Raw genomic sequence first — 16,982 nt, 5'->3', positions numbered from 1 at the left:
AGTCTAACACCTGTTGCCATTCCAGTTGCAGCAAACAGGACCAGGGGATTTTTAAATGGGGGCATTTTTGTAGAGGGGGAACAATGGACATGACAGAAGAGAGAGGAGACCATTACTGGAGCCAGATCCTTGGGCAGGTGGGAAGAGCTGGAGACCGAATTATTCTTGGAGCTCCACCTGATAAGTGAAAAGCAAGATTGAAGCAATTGGAAAAAGTTGATCCTGCCCTATAAGCTACTACCTGAGGAGACAGCTGCCCTGGATAAAGGCTGCACACTTCCTTCACTTTCCTTTCCTGGTAGCTGAGCCCAGGGCACAAGGAAGGATTCAAAGGTTTCTCCTAGGAAACAGCTTCCGGTGGGGTGGGGCAAGGAGGCCTCTGGGCCGGGCTGGGCGGGGCGGCCTCCTCCCCCACAAATGCTTATACAACCTGGCCAGCCACAAAAACCTTTGGGTGCTTCTGCGCACGGTGGTACTGAGAAGCCTCCAGAGCCCACAGAGGAGCCAGCATGGTGGAGTTTGCGCCCTTGCACGTGTCATGGGAGCGCAGGCTGCAGACCCTCTCTGTCCTGCAGTGGGTCTTCTGCTTCTTGGCCTTGGGTAAGGCAGGCTGGGCTTGGGGACGGGGGATGGGCATCTGCTACTTTAGGTGCACACAGTACATTGATGGTGGAAAGACTTCGGTCTTAACCAGGGCTTTGCTGTGCTCAGAGTCCCTGCCCAGAGACTTTTGGAGGGTGTGGGGGTAGGGTGGGGTAGAAGCCATCACTTGTGCCTTTGGGCAGGTTACTTAGCTTTGCTGGGCTGTGGGTTCCACCTTTGTACTAGGACAGAACACCTGTCTCAGGCTGCCTGTGGTGTGGGGGAAAATCTAGGCAGTTTCCTGAAAGGGCTCCTCAGGCTGCTCAGAGGGGATGGATTTTCTTCCTTCCTTCAGAGAGGGGGAGACTGAAGGGGTAGGGAAAAAGGGGAACAGGGAAAGAACAGAATGGAGAGAGAAAGTGGAGGCTGAATGTGGACTGGGGAGAGAACGGGGTACCAGGCAAACCTGGGTCGAACTCTAATTGTGCAACTGACTAGCTGTGTGACCTTTGTGGACCCATGCCTGACCTCTCCAGGCTTCTATTTCATTCATCATCTGCAGAATGAGTATAACAATACTGACCTGACAGGGCTATTGTGGGATGAAATGAAGAGATGTGCTTAATCTGCACAGCACAGCCCTCCCTGGCCCCTCGGCTGGAATTACACAGGAGGGTCCCTTACCTCCCCCATGCCCCGCACCGAACACATCTATTGTGGCCAGGAGGCCACACTTGCCCAAACTTCAGCCCTGCTGAAGGGGACATTTTTGAGGAGGGCCCAGGACTGAGGATTGGAAAGAGAGAGCAACTGGGAGTATGTGGAGTCTTCAGTTCTCCTGGCACCAGACCTGGTGGAAACTGCTACCCCCAAGGCTAGTGTTCAGCCTGTATGCAGACACCACTATCCTGGTGTTAAAATATGGACATATTCTGTACAGGTTGGTCAACAGGCATCACACACATACACACGCCACCACCACTGTGACCAGGTACTTTCTCAGAACCTCCTCCCAACTGTGCAGCTGAAGGATTCACTCCCTAGGCACTTCAGTACCTTGCCCCTGACATCCTTTATGTTGGTCTTTGTCTTGGGTCCTAAAGGTTGTTAAACATTTTAAATATCCTTGGTTATCCCCATTACACAGATGAGCCAAGAAACTAAGTGCTTTAAATGCCCAAGGTTGTAGAGTCCTAAGTGATATAAATGCCAAAGGTCCTAGAGTACTGGGCTCCTCCTACTGATGCAGCAAGAGAGAGGAGGAGGCCCAGAGAGGGCAGAGGGCAGAGGGTATGGGAGGGGGTGTGGATAAGGAGGCTGTGGGAAAAGCATGGGCAGGAAGGCCTATGCCCAGGGCAGACTGTTGGTGCTGGCTCCTGGACAAAGGGCACTGGGGTCCCAGAGCCAGGCAGTCTGCTGCCTATCGATCACAGGAAATAAGGGACCTCATACTTGGCTTGCCTTGTGTGAGCTTTGTGAGCAGCAGCGTGTCTGACTGGCTATGCCCACCAGCAGCCTTGCAGACCTGTAGCCCAGGAGCCTGGGAATGTCAGGAGCAGCACAGAGGTCAAAGTCACGCTGGGCCTGGAGGACTAGAGGAAAAACAGCTGAGAAAAGAGATATGAGCTCACTGGTGCAGGAGTGGGAGGTTTTACCTTATCCCTTATCCTGGGGGCAAAAGGGAGTCCCAAGAAGGCTTTAGGTAGGGCGGTGACAAGGTCCAATCTGTGTGTTAAAGGGCCCCATGGCAGCTGTGAAGGCATCTACTGTGTTTGGGGTGTTGAGCAATAGATCAATGGCAGGAAGCCATCACAGTCTAGATCAGGGGTTACCAAATTATGGCCCATGGGCCAAATCCAGTCCACTGATTGTTTTGTTTGTTTTTTTTCCACAATCTTTTATTCCAGTATTTATTTATTTATTTATTTATTTATTTATTTATTTATTTATTTATTTATTTATTTATCTATCCATCCCCCCATTGACCCCCTTCCTCCCCACCCTCCCCGGATTGTTTTTGTATTTGCACAGTCCATGAAGTAAGAATGGTTTTTACATTTTTAAATGATTGCATTTTAAATGGTTATGTGCCTATGTAATACCCTCCAGGTTGCCTCTTGAGCTGAAAAGCCTAAAATATTTACAGTCTGGCCCTTTAAGAAAAAGATCGCCAACCTTGGTTCCAGGGAGGCCGGCAGCGAGTGGAAAGAAGTGGTCTCCTTCAAGAGATATTTAGGAGATGGGGTCCAGAGGGCAGGATTTAAAGGCTGGCAGGAGAGTAAGGGCTTCTGGTGGAGAAGACAGACTGCATATTTGCCCTCCCCAGTTTGACTCAGTGGTTAGAGCATCAGCCCACAGGCTGAAGGGTTTTGGGTTCAATTGCAGTAAAGGGCACCTACCTCTGTTGCAGGTTCGAGCCCCAGCCCCAGCCCCAGCCCCGGTTGGGGTGAGTGTGGGAGGCCACCAATGTGTGTCTCTCACATCAATGCCCCCCCCCCCGCCCCCCGTCTCTGAAAAACAATGGAAAAAATATCCTTGGGCGAGGATTAAAAAAAAAAAGTGCACATTTATTGAACAGCTGGTTCACTCTGGAGTTAGAGGAGGCATTTTGGGGAGTGGCAAAAAAATTGCTGGAGAAGCCTACTAGGACCTGGCATCTAGGATTCAGGGCCCAGAGTCAGATACTTTCTCAGTGGGTTGCTTGTTTATTGTCTGTTTCCTTTCCTCTCATCTATAACTCACACACTCACACAGGAGGGTAAGCTCCATCCAAAAAGTTTGCCTTGTTTTCTGCTGCATCTCCAGCTCCTAGGAGAGTTGGAGTTCATAGATATTTGTGGAATGAATAAATGGAAGCATGATGTAGCCAAAATAATAGAACTGAATCCCAGGTCCCATCCTATCAGCTTGCTGTGTGACCTTAGCCAATTTGCATACTTTCTCTGGTCCTTTGTAAAGTGGCGTTTTAAATTTTTCCCTCTCAGAGTTGTGAGGATTAAGTGAAAGAAAGTATCTCCCTTCCTAAGTGACCTACAGCCTGGGTTTTGCCTGCTAACAGGAATGAAAGTGTAAACCCAGGGTGAGGGGGCTGGCCGGTAGGAGAAAGACTTTCTGGTTAAGTGCAAGTGCCCTGTGTGTTTTTTCCTGAACCTTTTTTTTCTGACTGCAAAACTAAGACATTCCATTGTAAAACCTTCAAACAAAATGCGCATCGTAAAAGTAAGACCTCCCCAAACCCTACCATCCAGGTAGCCACAATAAAGAATTTGTTTTTATTCTCTAGAGCTGATTTCCTTAAAGTGGGAGTCACCCATACAGACTTTTCATTTTGCCCAAGGGGAGAGAACCCTAACTGGGGTTCTTTATTTTTTTTCACATTAAACTTTTAAATGTGAAAAATAGGTAAATAAAATGCAAATCACTCTCCTTGCCATTCCCCCGCCCCCCCACCCCTGTATCCTGTCTCCTTCCTCCTGTTCTGCAGTACTCCTTCCATCCTCTGTGCAAATGTTCTTTCCCAAGGTCCTGCGACCTTGTGGAACCCATATAAGTCCTGGTAGCTTCTGTAAATTCTTAGGATAGTCTGTATATTGAATTGTGTGTCTGTGAAGAGACAGTTTGCTTCTCCCTTTCCAGTCTTAATGCTGTCCATTCATTTTTCTTGCCATGTGGCACCGGCCAGGACCTCTGGTACAATGCCAAAGGAAAGTGGGGACTTTTCTCCTCCACTAGGAAAGAGCATTGCAGGCAGAGAAAGTAGCACGAGCAAAAGCTAAGAGATTGCAAGATCTCGCTGAGCTGTAGAAACACTGAGCAGTTTAGCGTGGCTGTAGTGCTAGGTGTGTTGCGTCAGTGAGGTGAGGCTGGGACAGGAAGCCACTCGGAGCTTGAATGCCAGGCCGAGCTGCTTGGGCTGTGCCTTGAAGTTATGTAGAAACCATGGAAGGCTTTCATTAGAGGGGGTACCTGGCTGGATGTGTCTTTAGAAAGATGAGGCAGAGGGTAAACAGACAGATGTCTGGAAAGAAAGAGTGTCTCCTTTTCCTCTGAGGTCCCAAAGTATGGAAACTAAAAACAGTTAATACAGTTGTCCACCAGGCATTCATTGAGTGCCTGGTGAATGCAGACTGCAGCTGGCCCTTGTACAACATGGGGGTTAGGAGTGCCAACCCCCTGTGTGGCCGAAACTCCACGTATAACTTTTCACTCCCCTCAAAACTTAACTACTAATAACCTACTGTTGACCAGAGCCTTACAAATAACATAAACAGTTAATACATATTTTGTATCTTATATGTATTGTATACTGTATTCTTACAATAAAGTAAGCTAGAGAAAAGAAAATGTAATTAAGAAAATCATAAGGAAGAGAAAACACATCTACAGTACTGTACTGTCTTTACTGGGGAAAAAAAAATCCGCATGTAAATGGACCTATGAAGTTCAAAGCCGTGCTGTTCAAGGGTCAACTATACTGGAGGGAGGGTGGTGGAGGGGGGAGACCAAAGTGAATAAGACAGCTGGTGCAATGAGGAAAAAATGAGTTTTGGAGTTAGGCCTCCCTCAGTTAAAATCCGCTCTCCGAGTATGACTCAGGGCCGGCTGCATTCTCTCCTCCTTGAAGGCGTGGGAAGCTGATCTCTTCCTGGGGCTGCGGGCTGGACAAGACTGTGCTGCCGGTGCTGGGCACATGGGGAGGTTCCCTCTGGGCAGGTGCTGGGTGCATGGGGAGGTTCGCTCTGGGCAGTCTTGTTTGCTGCTTCTCATACCTCTCACCTGCTTCCTTCCCCAGCTCAGATCTGCACTGTGGTCTTCATAGGCCTCCTGTTCACCAGATTCTGGTTATTCAGTGTCCTGTATGCAACCTGGTGGTACCTGGACCGAGAGAAGCCATGGAAGGGTGGCAGGCGGGTCCGGGCCGTAAGACGCTCTGTCGTATGGAAGTACATGAAGGACTATTTCCCTGTCTCGGTGAGTATTACGACTGGCTTGGGCATGGCCAGGGCCATAGTGTCCCACATCTCCATGGGGAAAGTGAGAAGAGATGGACTGGGAGGCAAGAGCGAGGGCTACCACCACTCTGTGGCATGGGGAAGAGTCCACCTCCTCTCTGGCCATGGTTTCCCATCTCCGGGAATGTGGGGCCAATATGAGGGTTGATGAATGCACAGGATTTGAAGGAGCTCTGTGAGGCATATAGTGTGGCACATATATGTATCTTATAGGTGTAAACCCCTCTGCAGCCCAGGTTTGGGGTGGAGGGAGATAATAAAGTCAAGGTTGTAAGAGACCATCTAGCTCCACACTTCATCAGATGAGGACACTGACACCCAGAGGTATGACCAAGGTCACACAACAAGTTTTTTACTGGTTTTTAAGTTTGTATATTTACTGTGGGTAAAGGAGAAGGGGAGAGAACCCCAAACTGGTTCTCAGGTTATCTCCTACTCCTAACTTTGGCATGCTATATGTCCTTGGGTAAGGCCTTGCCCCATTCTGAACCTCAGTTTCCTCATGTATCCAGTAAGCAGACTGATCTCTCCTACTTTGAGTGCCTTTGACTCTCTGACTGTCTGACTCAGGGTACCTCATGGCCATCGTGGACAATTGACCCTGGACCCAAAGATCAGTCCTAAGTGAAGCAGATCCCTGGATTTGAATGAACAGACCCTTCAGCTTCTCTACTGAACCTGAGACAAACTAAACCCTGGATGTAAGCAGCTGGGCAGGGATAGTGTATTGGCCAGATGAGATAGGATGGGGAAGACAAAGTGACAGAAAGGTGCCAGGCAGGGGCAGTTGGCTCTTTCTGGAAACAGGAAAGGAAAAGAAAGGTATAGAATGTGGTCTCTGGAACTGGTTCTAATACCAGTTCCACCATACACCAGCTGGGTGACCTTGGGTGAGTTACACAGTCTCTATGAGCCTCAGTTCCCTCACATGTAAAGAGGAGATGATGCCACATACATCATTGGGTGTGTGGATTTAATGAGACAGGGGATTAGGCAGCTCGTAGGTTCTCAGTAAACTAATAGCTAGGATTATTTTACCAAGTCAGTGGGGAGGCTGGGAGCCTGTGGCTGCGTGTCTGATAGCCCAGAGCCCTGCGGCTGATCTTCACACCTGCATGGCTTCTTCTACTCCATTCAGATCCTCACCTCTTCCCATCCCTCTAGGAGTTAGGTCCCCAGCTCGTAAAGCGAGGAGGAGTGGAGGAAACAGGCTCACAGAGGTTAAACAACTCATCGCCTCCTTCTAAGAGTCTTGAGGTCCAAAAAGAACTAGCAAAGTCTGGGCAACTACTGAGATGCAAGAGCCCCTAATGCCCCAGTGAGCAGGTCCTCCAGGGCAAAGGGCAATGGTGGGACAGGGCAGGACAAGGCAACAGGGCAGGAGCTGGGCAGAGGGCAAGAAGTTGGCCAACAGGGACTTCCATCTCATGCTGAAACACAGAGTGAGTGGGCAGTGCTGAGCTAACCTGAGGGGTCCAGGTGGGGGCTGGTCTTCCTTACCCGCTATATTGGCTTCCTCTGCGGTGTGCTCTTCCAGGATATTGTCATCAAAGGCAAGCAGGGCTTGCTGAGTCCTCAAAGGAGACATGGGCATGTCATGAGCAGAGTCCTTTACCCCCAGCCAGGACTTCTGAGCTTGAGATTCTAAATTCCCTTTCCTCTCTCTTCTCCTCCTCCCAGGCCAGGGCTTGCTCTCCTGTTCCAGGAAGGTCAGAGTTTCCATGGGAAAGTGTGGCCTGGAACCTGGGAGTGTGTGTGAATGTCAACTTCTAAGCCAAAGAAACCTTAGGCAGGTTCTGGCCTCTAGTAGAGCTTTGTGGATTCTCGCTCTGTGGTCTCACCTCCCACTGTGAGCTGAATCCTGATTCATCAGGGAAAGAAGAGGAACAGCACAAGTGCAGGCCCAGAAGCCAACCACAGTATGGCTGTTGAGCCATAATGTTAATGTTCAGTGTGAATAAAGTAGAAGGTACACCTGGGGACTAAGCTAAAGAGTTTTTCAGGGACAAGGTAATAGGGGCCACTGAAGGCCATTTCACAGAACTGGGACTCTTCAACTGAAAATTCTCCAGGGGGCTGTCATCCAAGTGCCTGCAAAGGACAGCATCTGCTCTTTGTACCTGGAGCTGCTGCCAGTTGCAGGTCTGGCAGAAAAATGATGCTGAGGTAGCTCTGTGCCTATCCTATACACTGCCTTTCCTGCTCTTCTCCCAGCCCTGTAGCTATCAAGGAGGGTTTCTCAGTCTCAGCACTGTTGACACTGGTGGAACAGTGAACTTGCTTTGCAGAAATTCTGTTTGCAGTGTTTCAGGATTGGTGCCCCTGCAGGCCTGTTGCATTACCACCTGCAGAGGGCAGGCAGTACCACCAAGTGGGCAGCAGAGGGCAAGATGGCACCCACTGTGACTTTGCCTGTCCTAGGCTGGGAACCTGCAGGGGTGGGGCTGTGGCCTGCAGATTCCCTTCCCCATAGGCTTCCAGCCGACCCTCCAACTCTCCCAAAAGGCCCTGCAAAGACCTTGGGGTGGGCAGGCTGGAGGGAGTCCCAGCTCAGCTAGAACTCCCCTGCATTCACAAGCCTCAGCACTCCTGTCAAATACATGTGGATTTCTGAGGTCCTATCAGTTCTTACTGTGATTTTGTGAACTAGTATCTAGTGGTGGAATTTCAAGCAAAATTAGGAAACTGCTTCTGGGCCCTAGAGTTTTCTAAACTCAACCTATGGGCTTCCTAAAGAGCTAATTATGGCAAACCAGGCACTGTTTGGTGTGGGAGGAGCTGTCTCCACTTCAGGATGAAGACCAGTGCCTGGAAGCTGGGTTTCCCCTGTGAAGATTTCATCACCCCACAGGGAGCAAACACTGTCTACAAGGCCAAGGTCTGAGGAGGATCAGATCTGGAAGAGTCTGGGAGACAGACCGCTATGGCCAGGGCTGTGACCTGGTGTCAGGAAATGTTGTAGTGCAGGACACCTCCCACCTGGGATGATCCCTCAGTCCCTCCACAGCCTTGCAGACATCACTAGGGATTTCCTGCCCCACCTCCCAGAGAGAGACTCAGGTGGCTGACCACCCCCCCAAGACAGAACTCCAGCTTACACAGCCCTTGGACAGGGTGCCCACTTCCTTCTGCAATGGCTCCTTTACTGTGAAAGGGTTCTGCCTGTGAGAAGGTAGGTCTTGCTTCACGAGGCAATAGGGCCTGTCTCCTGTGACCCTCCCAGGAGTCCTACCTCTGCCATGGGCACAGGGACCTGGCACAGAGAGCAGCTGTTTCCTCAGCTGCTATCCTGTAGGGATTGGGGGCCTCCATTCCTGTTGACTTCCACTGCCTTTGCTGCCATGCCCTCTTCTAGCCAAGTAACTCTCAAGAGGCTTTCTCTGCACCATTGACATTAGGGCTGAATGAGTCTTTGCTGTGTGTGTATATGGGGAGGCATGTTCTGATTTCTGAGTTCATCCTGGACCTCTACCCACTAAATGCCAGTAACACTTTCCTCTACCAGTTGTGACAACAAAAACTGTCTGCAAATATTATCAAATGTCCTCTCTAGGGGGAAGAGGGCCAGACAAACTGACCCTAGTTGAGAACTGCTGCTCTAGAGCCTGAGGTCTGTCTCCCAGACTCCTCCAGATCTGAACCTTCTCTTTTCCCAACTATCTAAGTCCTGACCACAGTTATCTTTTTATCTGGACTCTTAAAATGTTAAAACAAACAAACAAACCAAAAAACCCCCAAAAAACAAAAACAAAAAACCAGCAGTGAGTCCCACTGCACCTAGAATAAAATCTAATTCTTACCGCAGCCTGCAGACCCCTGCACTCTGGGCCTCTGCTCACTCCTTGCCTGCCTTTCCTTCCCCCATCAGGCATGAGCTGTGTCACTTGTGCTGATGCCCTTACTTGAAATGCACTCCTTTGCCTCATTAACCTCTGTCACCTTTTACTTGAGAACTCCTACAAGGTGGCAAGCCCGCTGGTCACACACAGAGCCAGTCTGCCTGTGTTGAAATCCTGCCTCTGCCACTTTACTATGTGACCTAGAGCAAATTAGTTAACCTTTTGTATTGTTTTCCTCATCTGTAAAATGAGGACATTGGTGCCAATACTTCCCTCACAGTGCTAACAGGATAAAGTGTGGTGGTGTAGTAGGTGCCTGGCACCCAGTAGGTGCTGAGAATTCCCCACCTTGGGCACTCCTCCCAACTCTCAATGCCTGGCACATACTGTACTTCAACTATAAGACATCCTCAGTGGTAAAACATACTAGTGTTTCAGGTACCACTAAAAAAAGGTCTTCCAATTACAGCTGGCAGATGCGTCTTGATAATAAAATGTTAAGATGTGAAAAAAGGGGCATCTTAGAATTGAGGAAATGGGTTTGCAGCTGCCAGTGAGTTAACCGAGTGCATGGCTGTGCAGGGGTGAGAAGCTATCAACGGAGAAGCCTGGGGAGGCCGAAGCCTGACCTGAGCCCCACTGAGCCACTGCCCGGGCCAGGGAGAATACCTGAGCCTTTCCTTTCATCAGGATAGGAGGAGATAGGGAAGGAAAGCCATTCTCTCTACACACACACACACACACACACACACACACACACACACACACACACACACACAGAGCCAACTTCCTGAACCCAGAAGGAGACTCCTTGGGTTTAGAGTGGTGATTCATATATATGAAACCCCTGGGAAATTTGTCACAAATCAGATGCCCAAGGCTAGAACCAGAACTTCTGAATCAGACCCCATTTGCCCTGTGTTTTTCACCTGCTGAATTATCGAGGCACATTGATAGGCCAGGAACAGGTTCTCCAGGGCCAGGCTGCTGATGTAGGAACTGCCTCCTGGAGAGGATCCCTGAGTGCCCTGGACCTTCCAAGTTTAACGGAAAAAGAGAAGACCCCTGAGAGAGTGCTGGGTCTCAGACTGTCTCCCTGGGTCTGGAGCAGAGGCTTCCTGGCTCTCTCCAGCGCTCTCTGCAGGAGACGGTGGAACTCAGACTCCTCTATGTGGCTGTGGGCAGGTCATTTGCCCTCAACATCTCAGTTTGCTCCACTGTCCATTGGGGGCTCTCACGCTGCAGCCAGCCTTCCTAGGGGACATGCAGGAGGCAGATGATCAGTGTTTCACTCTCCCTCTCTAGAAGTCAATAAAAATATTAAAAAATAAAAAATAGAAATAAAATAGGTAATACATTCTTGTTCAAAATTTGAAAGCCTATGGAGTAAAAAGACCTGTCCCACCTCACACCCCTTCTCCCCAGTTCTTTACCCAGAGGCAACTATGACAACCAGTGTTTGGTGCATCCACATACAGACACGTGTTGGTAACTGTCTGCAAGCCCCTTGCTGTCTCATCTGACAGGTGACTGTGGCTATCTTCCCCTCTTAGGACAGGAAGAGCTGCATCATACTTCTCTATGGCTGCAAAGTGGTCCATAGACGTTTCATGATTTGTCTAAATAAGTCCTGTTGATGGACATTTGGGTGGGTGCCAAGTTTTTGCTATTACTGAAAACGACGATGCTTCAGTTAATAATCTTGTACAGATGTCATTTTGCACAAGCATGAGAAACTCTGTAGCTAAGTTCCTCAGCTCTGGCTTTGCTGGGTTGAAAGGTCAGTTAGAGTTATAGTTGTGCTAGATATTACCAAATCGCCTTTATGGAGGTCGTACAAAATTACCTTTCCTCTAGCTGAGAAAGAAAATTTATACGCAAATGCTTAAGTTCAGGAAGCCAGGTATGTCTTTAAAGAAACACCACCAGATGGGTTCCTGAGGAAGCACCTTTCCCAGTAGGGTGGTGAGAAATCTCTGGTTATATGTCTTTATTTTGACATCCAATAAATCCTCACTGCATGAGTGGAAGAATTTTGCCCTTGTCTGGGAGACAGTGGACCCTCTGGCCTTTTTGCAAAGTGTCGGTGGTTAACAGAAGGGCATACTGTGGTGGTGGTGGTGGTGGTGTGTGTGTGTGTGTTTGTGCGTACATGCACGGAGACCAAGTCCAGGTCAAGGACAGAAGAAGCCGGATGAAGCAGAGAAGCTCAAATCCCCATTGCTGTCCCCCAGATCCCTCCAGGCTTCTCTGAGGGTGGACAGTATGGCCTCTGAGGCCCCAAAGGCAGCAACAAGAATCCTCAGGGAGTCACCAGCTGAAAGTTTCAGCTTGATGACAGAATGGACTTTCACCTCAGCAAAGCTGGGCCAGAGTGGAAAGGGCTAGTCTCCACTCCCAATCAGGAAATGCAAATTACAAGGCCCTGGCAGTCCTGCCAGGGGGCCTCAGGCCTTCTAACTCTGAGGGCTGTGGCTCCCAGAGGCCCTGGCACTGTCACTGTAAAGGGTGGGCCCTGTGGTTCTGGGCAGAATGAGGAAAGAATTAGTCTTCCGCCACACACACACACACACACACACACGCACGCACGCACGCACACGCGCGCACACACACACACACACACACACACCCGCAGTCGCTGCCCACAGCGAAAGCTTTGCAGACTCGGTCACATTGCACCCAGCCTGTTCAGTAACCGCCCAGGAGCAGCATTTGTTAACTCAGTTCCTGTCCCCTCCACTCACCCCACTTCACCTGGAAACTGCTAATGACAAATGGCTCTCCTCTTCCACTCAATCTATAATGCCTGGTGGTCCCTGCTACACCCTCCATGCTGCAGTCCTGACTAGACCCAGGCAAGTTTCTGTGCCAGCAGAGCTGCCCATGTCTGGGGAAAGAGTGGATAAAGGCCACTGAAGGTCTGGTGTGAGGGGAGCAGAGAAACACGGTGGTGGGAGGGTGTTAAATGGGACCAGAGCTGGCCTCCTGGTCTGCAACCTAACAGGAATCCTCTCCTGATATTTCTTGCAAGTGCCAATTTTTCCTTTATTGAGTTTTGTAAAATGGGTCTCTTCCAGCATGGTGGCGCCCCCATGTGGCCATTTGATACCTTCAAATTATATCCTGTTACGTAGCAGTCCTGATCATTGCAGGGCACTCTCAGACCTGAGCTTCCCAGCAGCCCGGGGAGTTAGGTGGGACTGGGCCAAATGTCCCCATTTTACAAATAGATAGCCTGAGAGGAAAGCAATTTGTCCAAAGCCAGCAGTGAGTCTGAGACACAGCCGGCACCTGGTGACACACCAGGTGCAGCCACACACCATATCTCAATCTTCCAGAGAACCTAAGGCTCAGAGATGGGTAGTGACTTGCCCAAGGTCACACTGGAGAATGTCAGCATCAAAGTGAGGATGCAGGTCCAGCTCTGGCTCACTGGGTTCCTGTCCCTGCAGCTGGTCAAGACTGCTGAGCTGGACCCCTCCCGGAACTACCTTGCTGCCATCCATCCCCACGGGGTCCTGGCCGCTGGAATCTTTGTCAACATGTGCACTGAGGGCACAGGCTTCTCTGAGCTTTTCCCTGGCATCCGCCCCCACCTGATGATGCTGACCCTGTGGTTCCGGTTCCCCTTCTTCAGGGATTACATCATGTCTGGGGGTGAGTCTCCACCTGGGCAGCCCAGGTAGATGAGGCTGCGAGCATGGCGGGAGGGAGTCTTAGGGAGGGCTACCAAGGGTTTTATACTTCTCCCAAGAGCATGTGCAGTGGAAGGAGGCCAGACACAAGGAAGCACTTCCCACAGCACCGAGCGGGGCCATGAACTTGGTGAGGGAGTTAGGAATGAGGGAAAGGACTCAGTCCCAAGGCTCAGGGAACTCCCAGCTGGAGTGGGTGGGGTAGGGGGACCAAGGTTTCTGTGGGCATTTTTGGTGATCTCATTGGGCCACATCCACGTGCACAGTCCCTGCCCCCTTACCCCATAACCCACCACCTTCCTCTCTCCCCAGGGCTGGTCACATCAGACAAGGAGAGCGCTGCTCACATTCTGAACAGGAAGGATGGCGGCAACCTGTTGGGCATCATTGTCGGGGGTGCCCAGGAGGCACTGAACGCCAGGCCGGGGGCCTACAAGATGTTGCTGCGGAACCGCAAGGGCTTCATCAGGCTTGCGCTGATGCACGGGTATCTGGGAAGAGGGCTGTCGGTTCAGTTGGAGACTGGCAAGGGCTATGTTTTGGTGGGAAGACAGCAGAGACTAAGGAAGTTTCTATTTTGGCAGGGAGATTTCTCAGTTCATTCACAATGCAGATGCTATTTTGGTGAGATATGCACTGTCTCATGGCCAAACACCCAGAAGAGCTTCCAGAATGGAGACTTCGTGATGAAGGGGCCTGGGTGGAAAGGGACATATTGCCCAAAGCTGGCACCAGGTCCGAGACCTATAGGATCTGGGAGAATGGAGTTTGGGGCGTATCGCAGGGCTGTTCTCTTACCTCGGAGCATCTGTGAAGAATCCCAGCTGGGGCAGGAGAGATTTTTCTACAAAGTTGGCAGATGATTTCTATCTGGGAGGACTCTGAAGCACGCTAGTCCATCTATCATGGTGCCACTGGGAGGTCGTGGCTCTGAGAGGGGCCAGGACCTGCCCAAGATCAGAAAAGGAGGCTCTGGTAGGTCTGGGAGACAACCCAGGCTTCCTACTTCTGGCCCAGGGCTCTGTCCTCAGCTCCAGTTCTGGTCTCTGTGTCCCTGCGGGAAGCTGTGACCAGCTGGGGCCTTTGGGGCCTCCAACATGCTCTCTCTCCTCTGTCTCTCTCTAGGGTGCCTCTGGTGCCAGTCTTCTCCTTTGGGGAGAATGACCTATTTGACCAAGTTGAGAACTCTCCTGGTTCCTGGTTGCGCTGGATCCAGAACCGGCTGCAGAAGATCATGGGTGTGTCCCTCCCGCTCTTCCACGGTCGTGGCATTTTCCAGTACAGCTTTGGTCTTTTACCCTACCGCCGTCCCATCACCACTGTGGGTAAGCGAAGACCCAGGCTAGGAGGGGGGTAAGCTACAGGGAAAGAGGCCTGGGCTGTGAGCTGCAAGGGGACATGGGGATGGGCCAGACACATCCTTACCCTCACGGAGCTCGCATTCTAGACTGGGAAATAGACACACAAGCATACACCCCGAATGTGAGGCAATCTGGGATGAGAACTGTAACAGAGGCACAAAGAACAACGGTCACTACTGATTACTGAGCGCCTACTGTGTGCCAGGCACTGCACAGGCTCCCTCACATGCAGCAGCTCAGTTTCTCCTGACAACCTTCAAGGTAGAGACTATGATCCCTATTTCACTGATGGGAAACTGAGGCTTAAAAAAGTAACTTTCAAAAAAATCACACTGCCTTTGAGTAACAAAGTTGAGGTTTGAATCAGGAGCTGTTTGGGTTTTTATTATGCCAGAGAAAGAGCATTTAATTCTGACTCAGAGGATAAATAAGGCTTATTGGGAAAGGTGGGTACAAGGGAAGGGCACCCCAAGTCTGTTAGAATTGTGTGTAAAGTAACAATCAACAGGCCTGGATTAGAGCTGGGGGGTGTTCCTCTAAGTAATGGGCACGAGCTGTAGTGCATGGACTTAACACATTTTTCAGCTATTTGGACACCTCTTTTGCTTTCTTCTTGGATTCCAACTAGGTTCCTCTGACAAAGCCTGTAGAGAGAGGTCTACTTACCTTAGTTGAGCACAGACTTGGTTAACCCCCTATACCATGATTTTCCCTGTGTTGTGTGGCAGTATCTTCATGAATGTTAATACTGCTGCTGCCTCCAAAACTATTGCAAAGAGGGAAAGACAGGGGAGCTGCCTTCTCAGCCAGCCAGAGCCAGAGGAAGGGGGTTAGTCGGGGCCTTCCCGACTCCTGCCTGGAACGAATGGAGCGCTGCAGGCCAGCGTGGAAGCGGAAGAGGAAGGAAGGGCTGCCTGGGCTGCAGGCCCACTTCATCCTGGAAACGCAGGCACTTCTGAGCATGGCATCTCAGACTCCCAGAACCATATGGCCTGGAGGCTGAGAACACATCCCCAGGGTGAAATCCTGGCACTGACGCTTCCTGCCTACGTGACCTTAATGAATTTACTTAACCTCTCTAAACTTTATTGCCTCACCTATCAGTGGGAATAATAACAGTTTCTATCCTAGGTGGTTGTTATGAGGATTAAAGGGGGTGATGCATGGGAAGCACCTAGCATGTTTCTAGGCACTTTGCAATGCTAGCTGGTGATGGTGTTATTATATCTGAATCTTGGAGTTGCTCTGACATCTTAGAATTAGAATTCATCACTCAAAATAGGGTTGAAAGGGATGGCAGTAAGAGCACTTTCCTGTAGAGATAACCACTGGAGTGGGCACCTGCCCCGAGGGCCCCTGCTCTGGCCCACTGCCCACCTCTGTGTCTTGCAGTGGGGAAGCCCATCGAGGTGCAGCAGAAATCGCAACCCTCGCAAGAGGAGGTGGATAAGCTCCACCAGCACTACATCGATGAGCTGTGCAACCTCTTTGAAGCCCACAAGCTCAAGTACAACGTCCCCGAGGACCAACACTTGGAGTTCTGCTGAGCACCTCCCCAGAAGAGGGGCTGCCCCAAAGGGCAGGGCTGGAATTAGGGAGCCCAGTGGGAGGCATCATGATCTGAGAGGCCTTCCTGGAAGCATCTGCTGAACATATCTCCAGAGTCTTCCAAGATTACTGCAAACCCAACCCCCAGTCACAGCTGGCAATGCGGGAGGGGTGACCGGACTCACACTGGTGATTTGCACTCCTGCTGAGAAACCTCTGCAAGTCCCCATCTCCTTGGTCTGCTCACCTGTGAAATGGGAGAGAGGTTGGAAGAGAATGATTTCTGAGGTCTCTGCCCTCTGTTGTAATGTCACTCAATGGGCAGAGAAAAGAGGACTGTAACCCATGACCAGATTTTCCTTCCTCTATCTGGAATGACAGCAAAAAAGAAGCCACCAGCTCCAGCCCCTTCTACTAGCTCCCTCCTCCCGCACCCTGACTCCCCAGCTCCTTCCTCCCCGAGCTGGGTAAAGACAACTGCACTCTGTCACTGGCCGTATGACTGTAGGCAGGCCTTTCCACCCTCCCTCTGAGCCTCAGTTTCCCTGACTGAAATGACCTCCGAGTCTCAGCTATGACATCACATAGGCTGAGAGCTCCATGAGGTACCTCTTACTTGTCCTTTGAAACTTCACCCCTTACCTTAGCACAAAAAAGGGGGCTCCATAAACGTCCATTCAATAAATTAAAGGGTTTTCTTCCAGCCTTCTCTTCCTTCATGCCCCCCAACGAAGAGGATTTTGACCCCTAGCCTGACCCTGTGGCCCCGTCTCATCTTCCCAGGGGAGTCTCTATACTCAGGTTGGGCCAGAGAATGTCATTTTGACGCTTCCTTCCAGACCTGTCAACCCCACACTTACCACCTCTGGCCCTGTTCTGTTGGGAAAAGGGGAACGGTATGTTAAGACACAGGGCAGACCAGGACAGAGAATGAATGAGTGGGTG

The 16,982-nt window shown here is 50.5% G+C and overlaps 1 protein-coding gene across 2 annotated transcripts; it reads left to right on the top strand.

The window, feature by feature from the left end:
• Positions 1-509: 509 nt before the first annotated feature.
• MOGAT2 (monoacylglycerol O-acyltransferase 2) lies at positions 510-16,036 on the top strand. Of its 2 annotated transcripts, none has more exons than XM_016196409.2 (6): positions 510-600; positions 5,375-5,553; positions 12,886-13,090; positions 13,441-13,615; positions 14,254-14,453; positions 15,882-16,036. In XM_016196409.2, exons 1-6 carry the CDS (start codon positions 510-512, stop codon positions 16,034-16,036), a joined length of 1,005 nt encoding a protein of 334 aa, XP_016051895.2. The 2 variants fall into 2 exon arrangements, with proteins under 2 accessions (XP_016051895.2, XP_087678329.1); XM_087822203.1 differs by having other exon boundaries at positions 510-605; positions 5,380-5,553.
• The last annotated feature ends 946 nt before the right edge of the window (positions 16,037-16,982 follow it).

The sequence above is a fragment of the Miniopterus natalensis genome, chromosome 11 (genome assembly GCF_054644295.1).
Source record: "Miniopterus natalensis isolate mMinNat1 chromosome 11, mMinNat1.hap1, whole genome shotgun sequence".
NCBI lineage: Eukaryota > Metazoa > Chordata > Mammalia > Chiroptera > Miniopteridae > Miniopterus > Miniopterus natalensis.
Note: the sequence above shows the minus strand (reverse complement) of the source record. Positions and strands in the feature narration are given on the sequence as shown.

Excerpts from the sequence above, each read along its gene's own strand:
- MOGAT2 (XM_016196409.2), top strand. The coding sequence starts at position 510 with ATGGTGGAGTTTGCGCCCTTGCACGTGTCATGGGAGCGCAGGCTGCAG. Across the intron at positions 601-5,374 it reads CTTCTGCTTCTTGGCCTTGG|CTCAGATCTGCACTGTGGTC; the intron begins GTAAGGCAGGCT and ends TTCCTTCCCCAG. Across the intron at positions 14,454-15,881 it reads CCGTCCCATCACCACTGTGG|TGGGGAAGCCCATCGAGGTG; the intron begins GTAAGCGAAGAC and ends TGTGTCTTGCAG.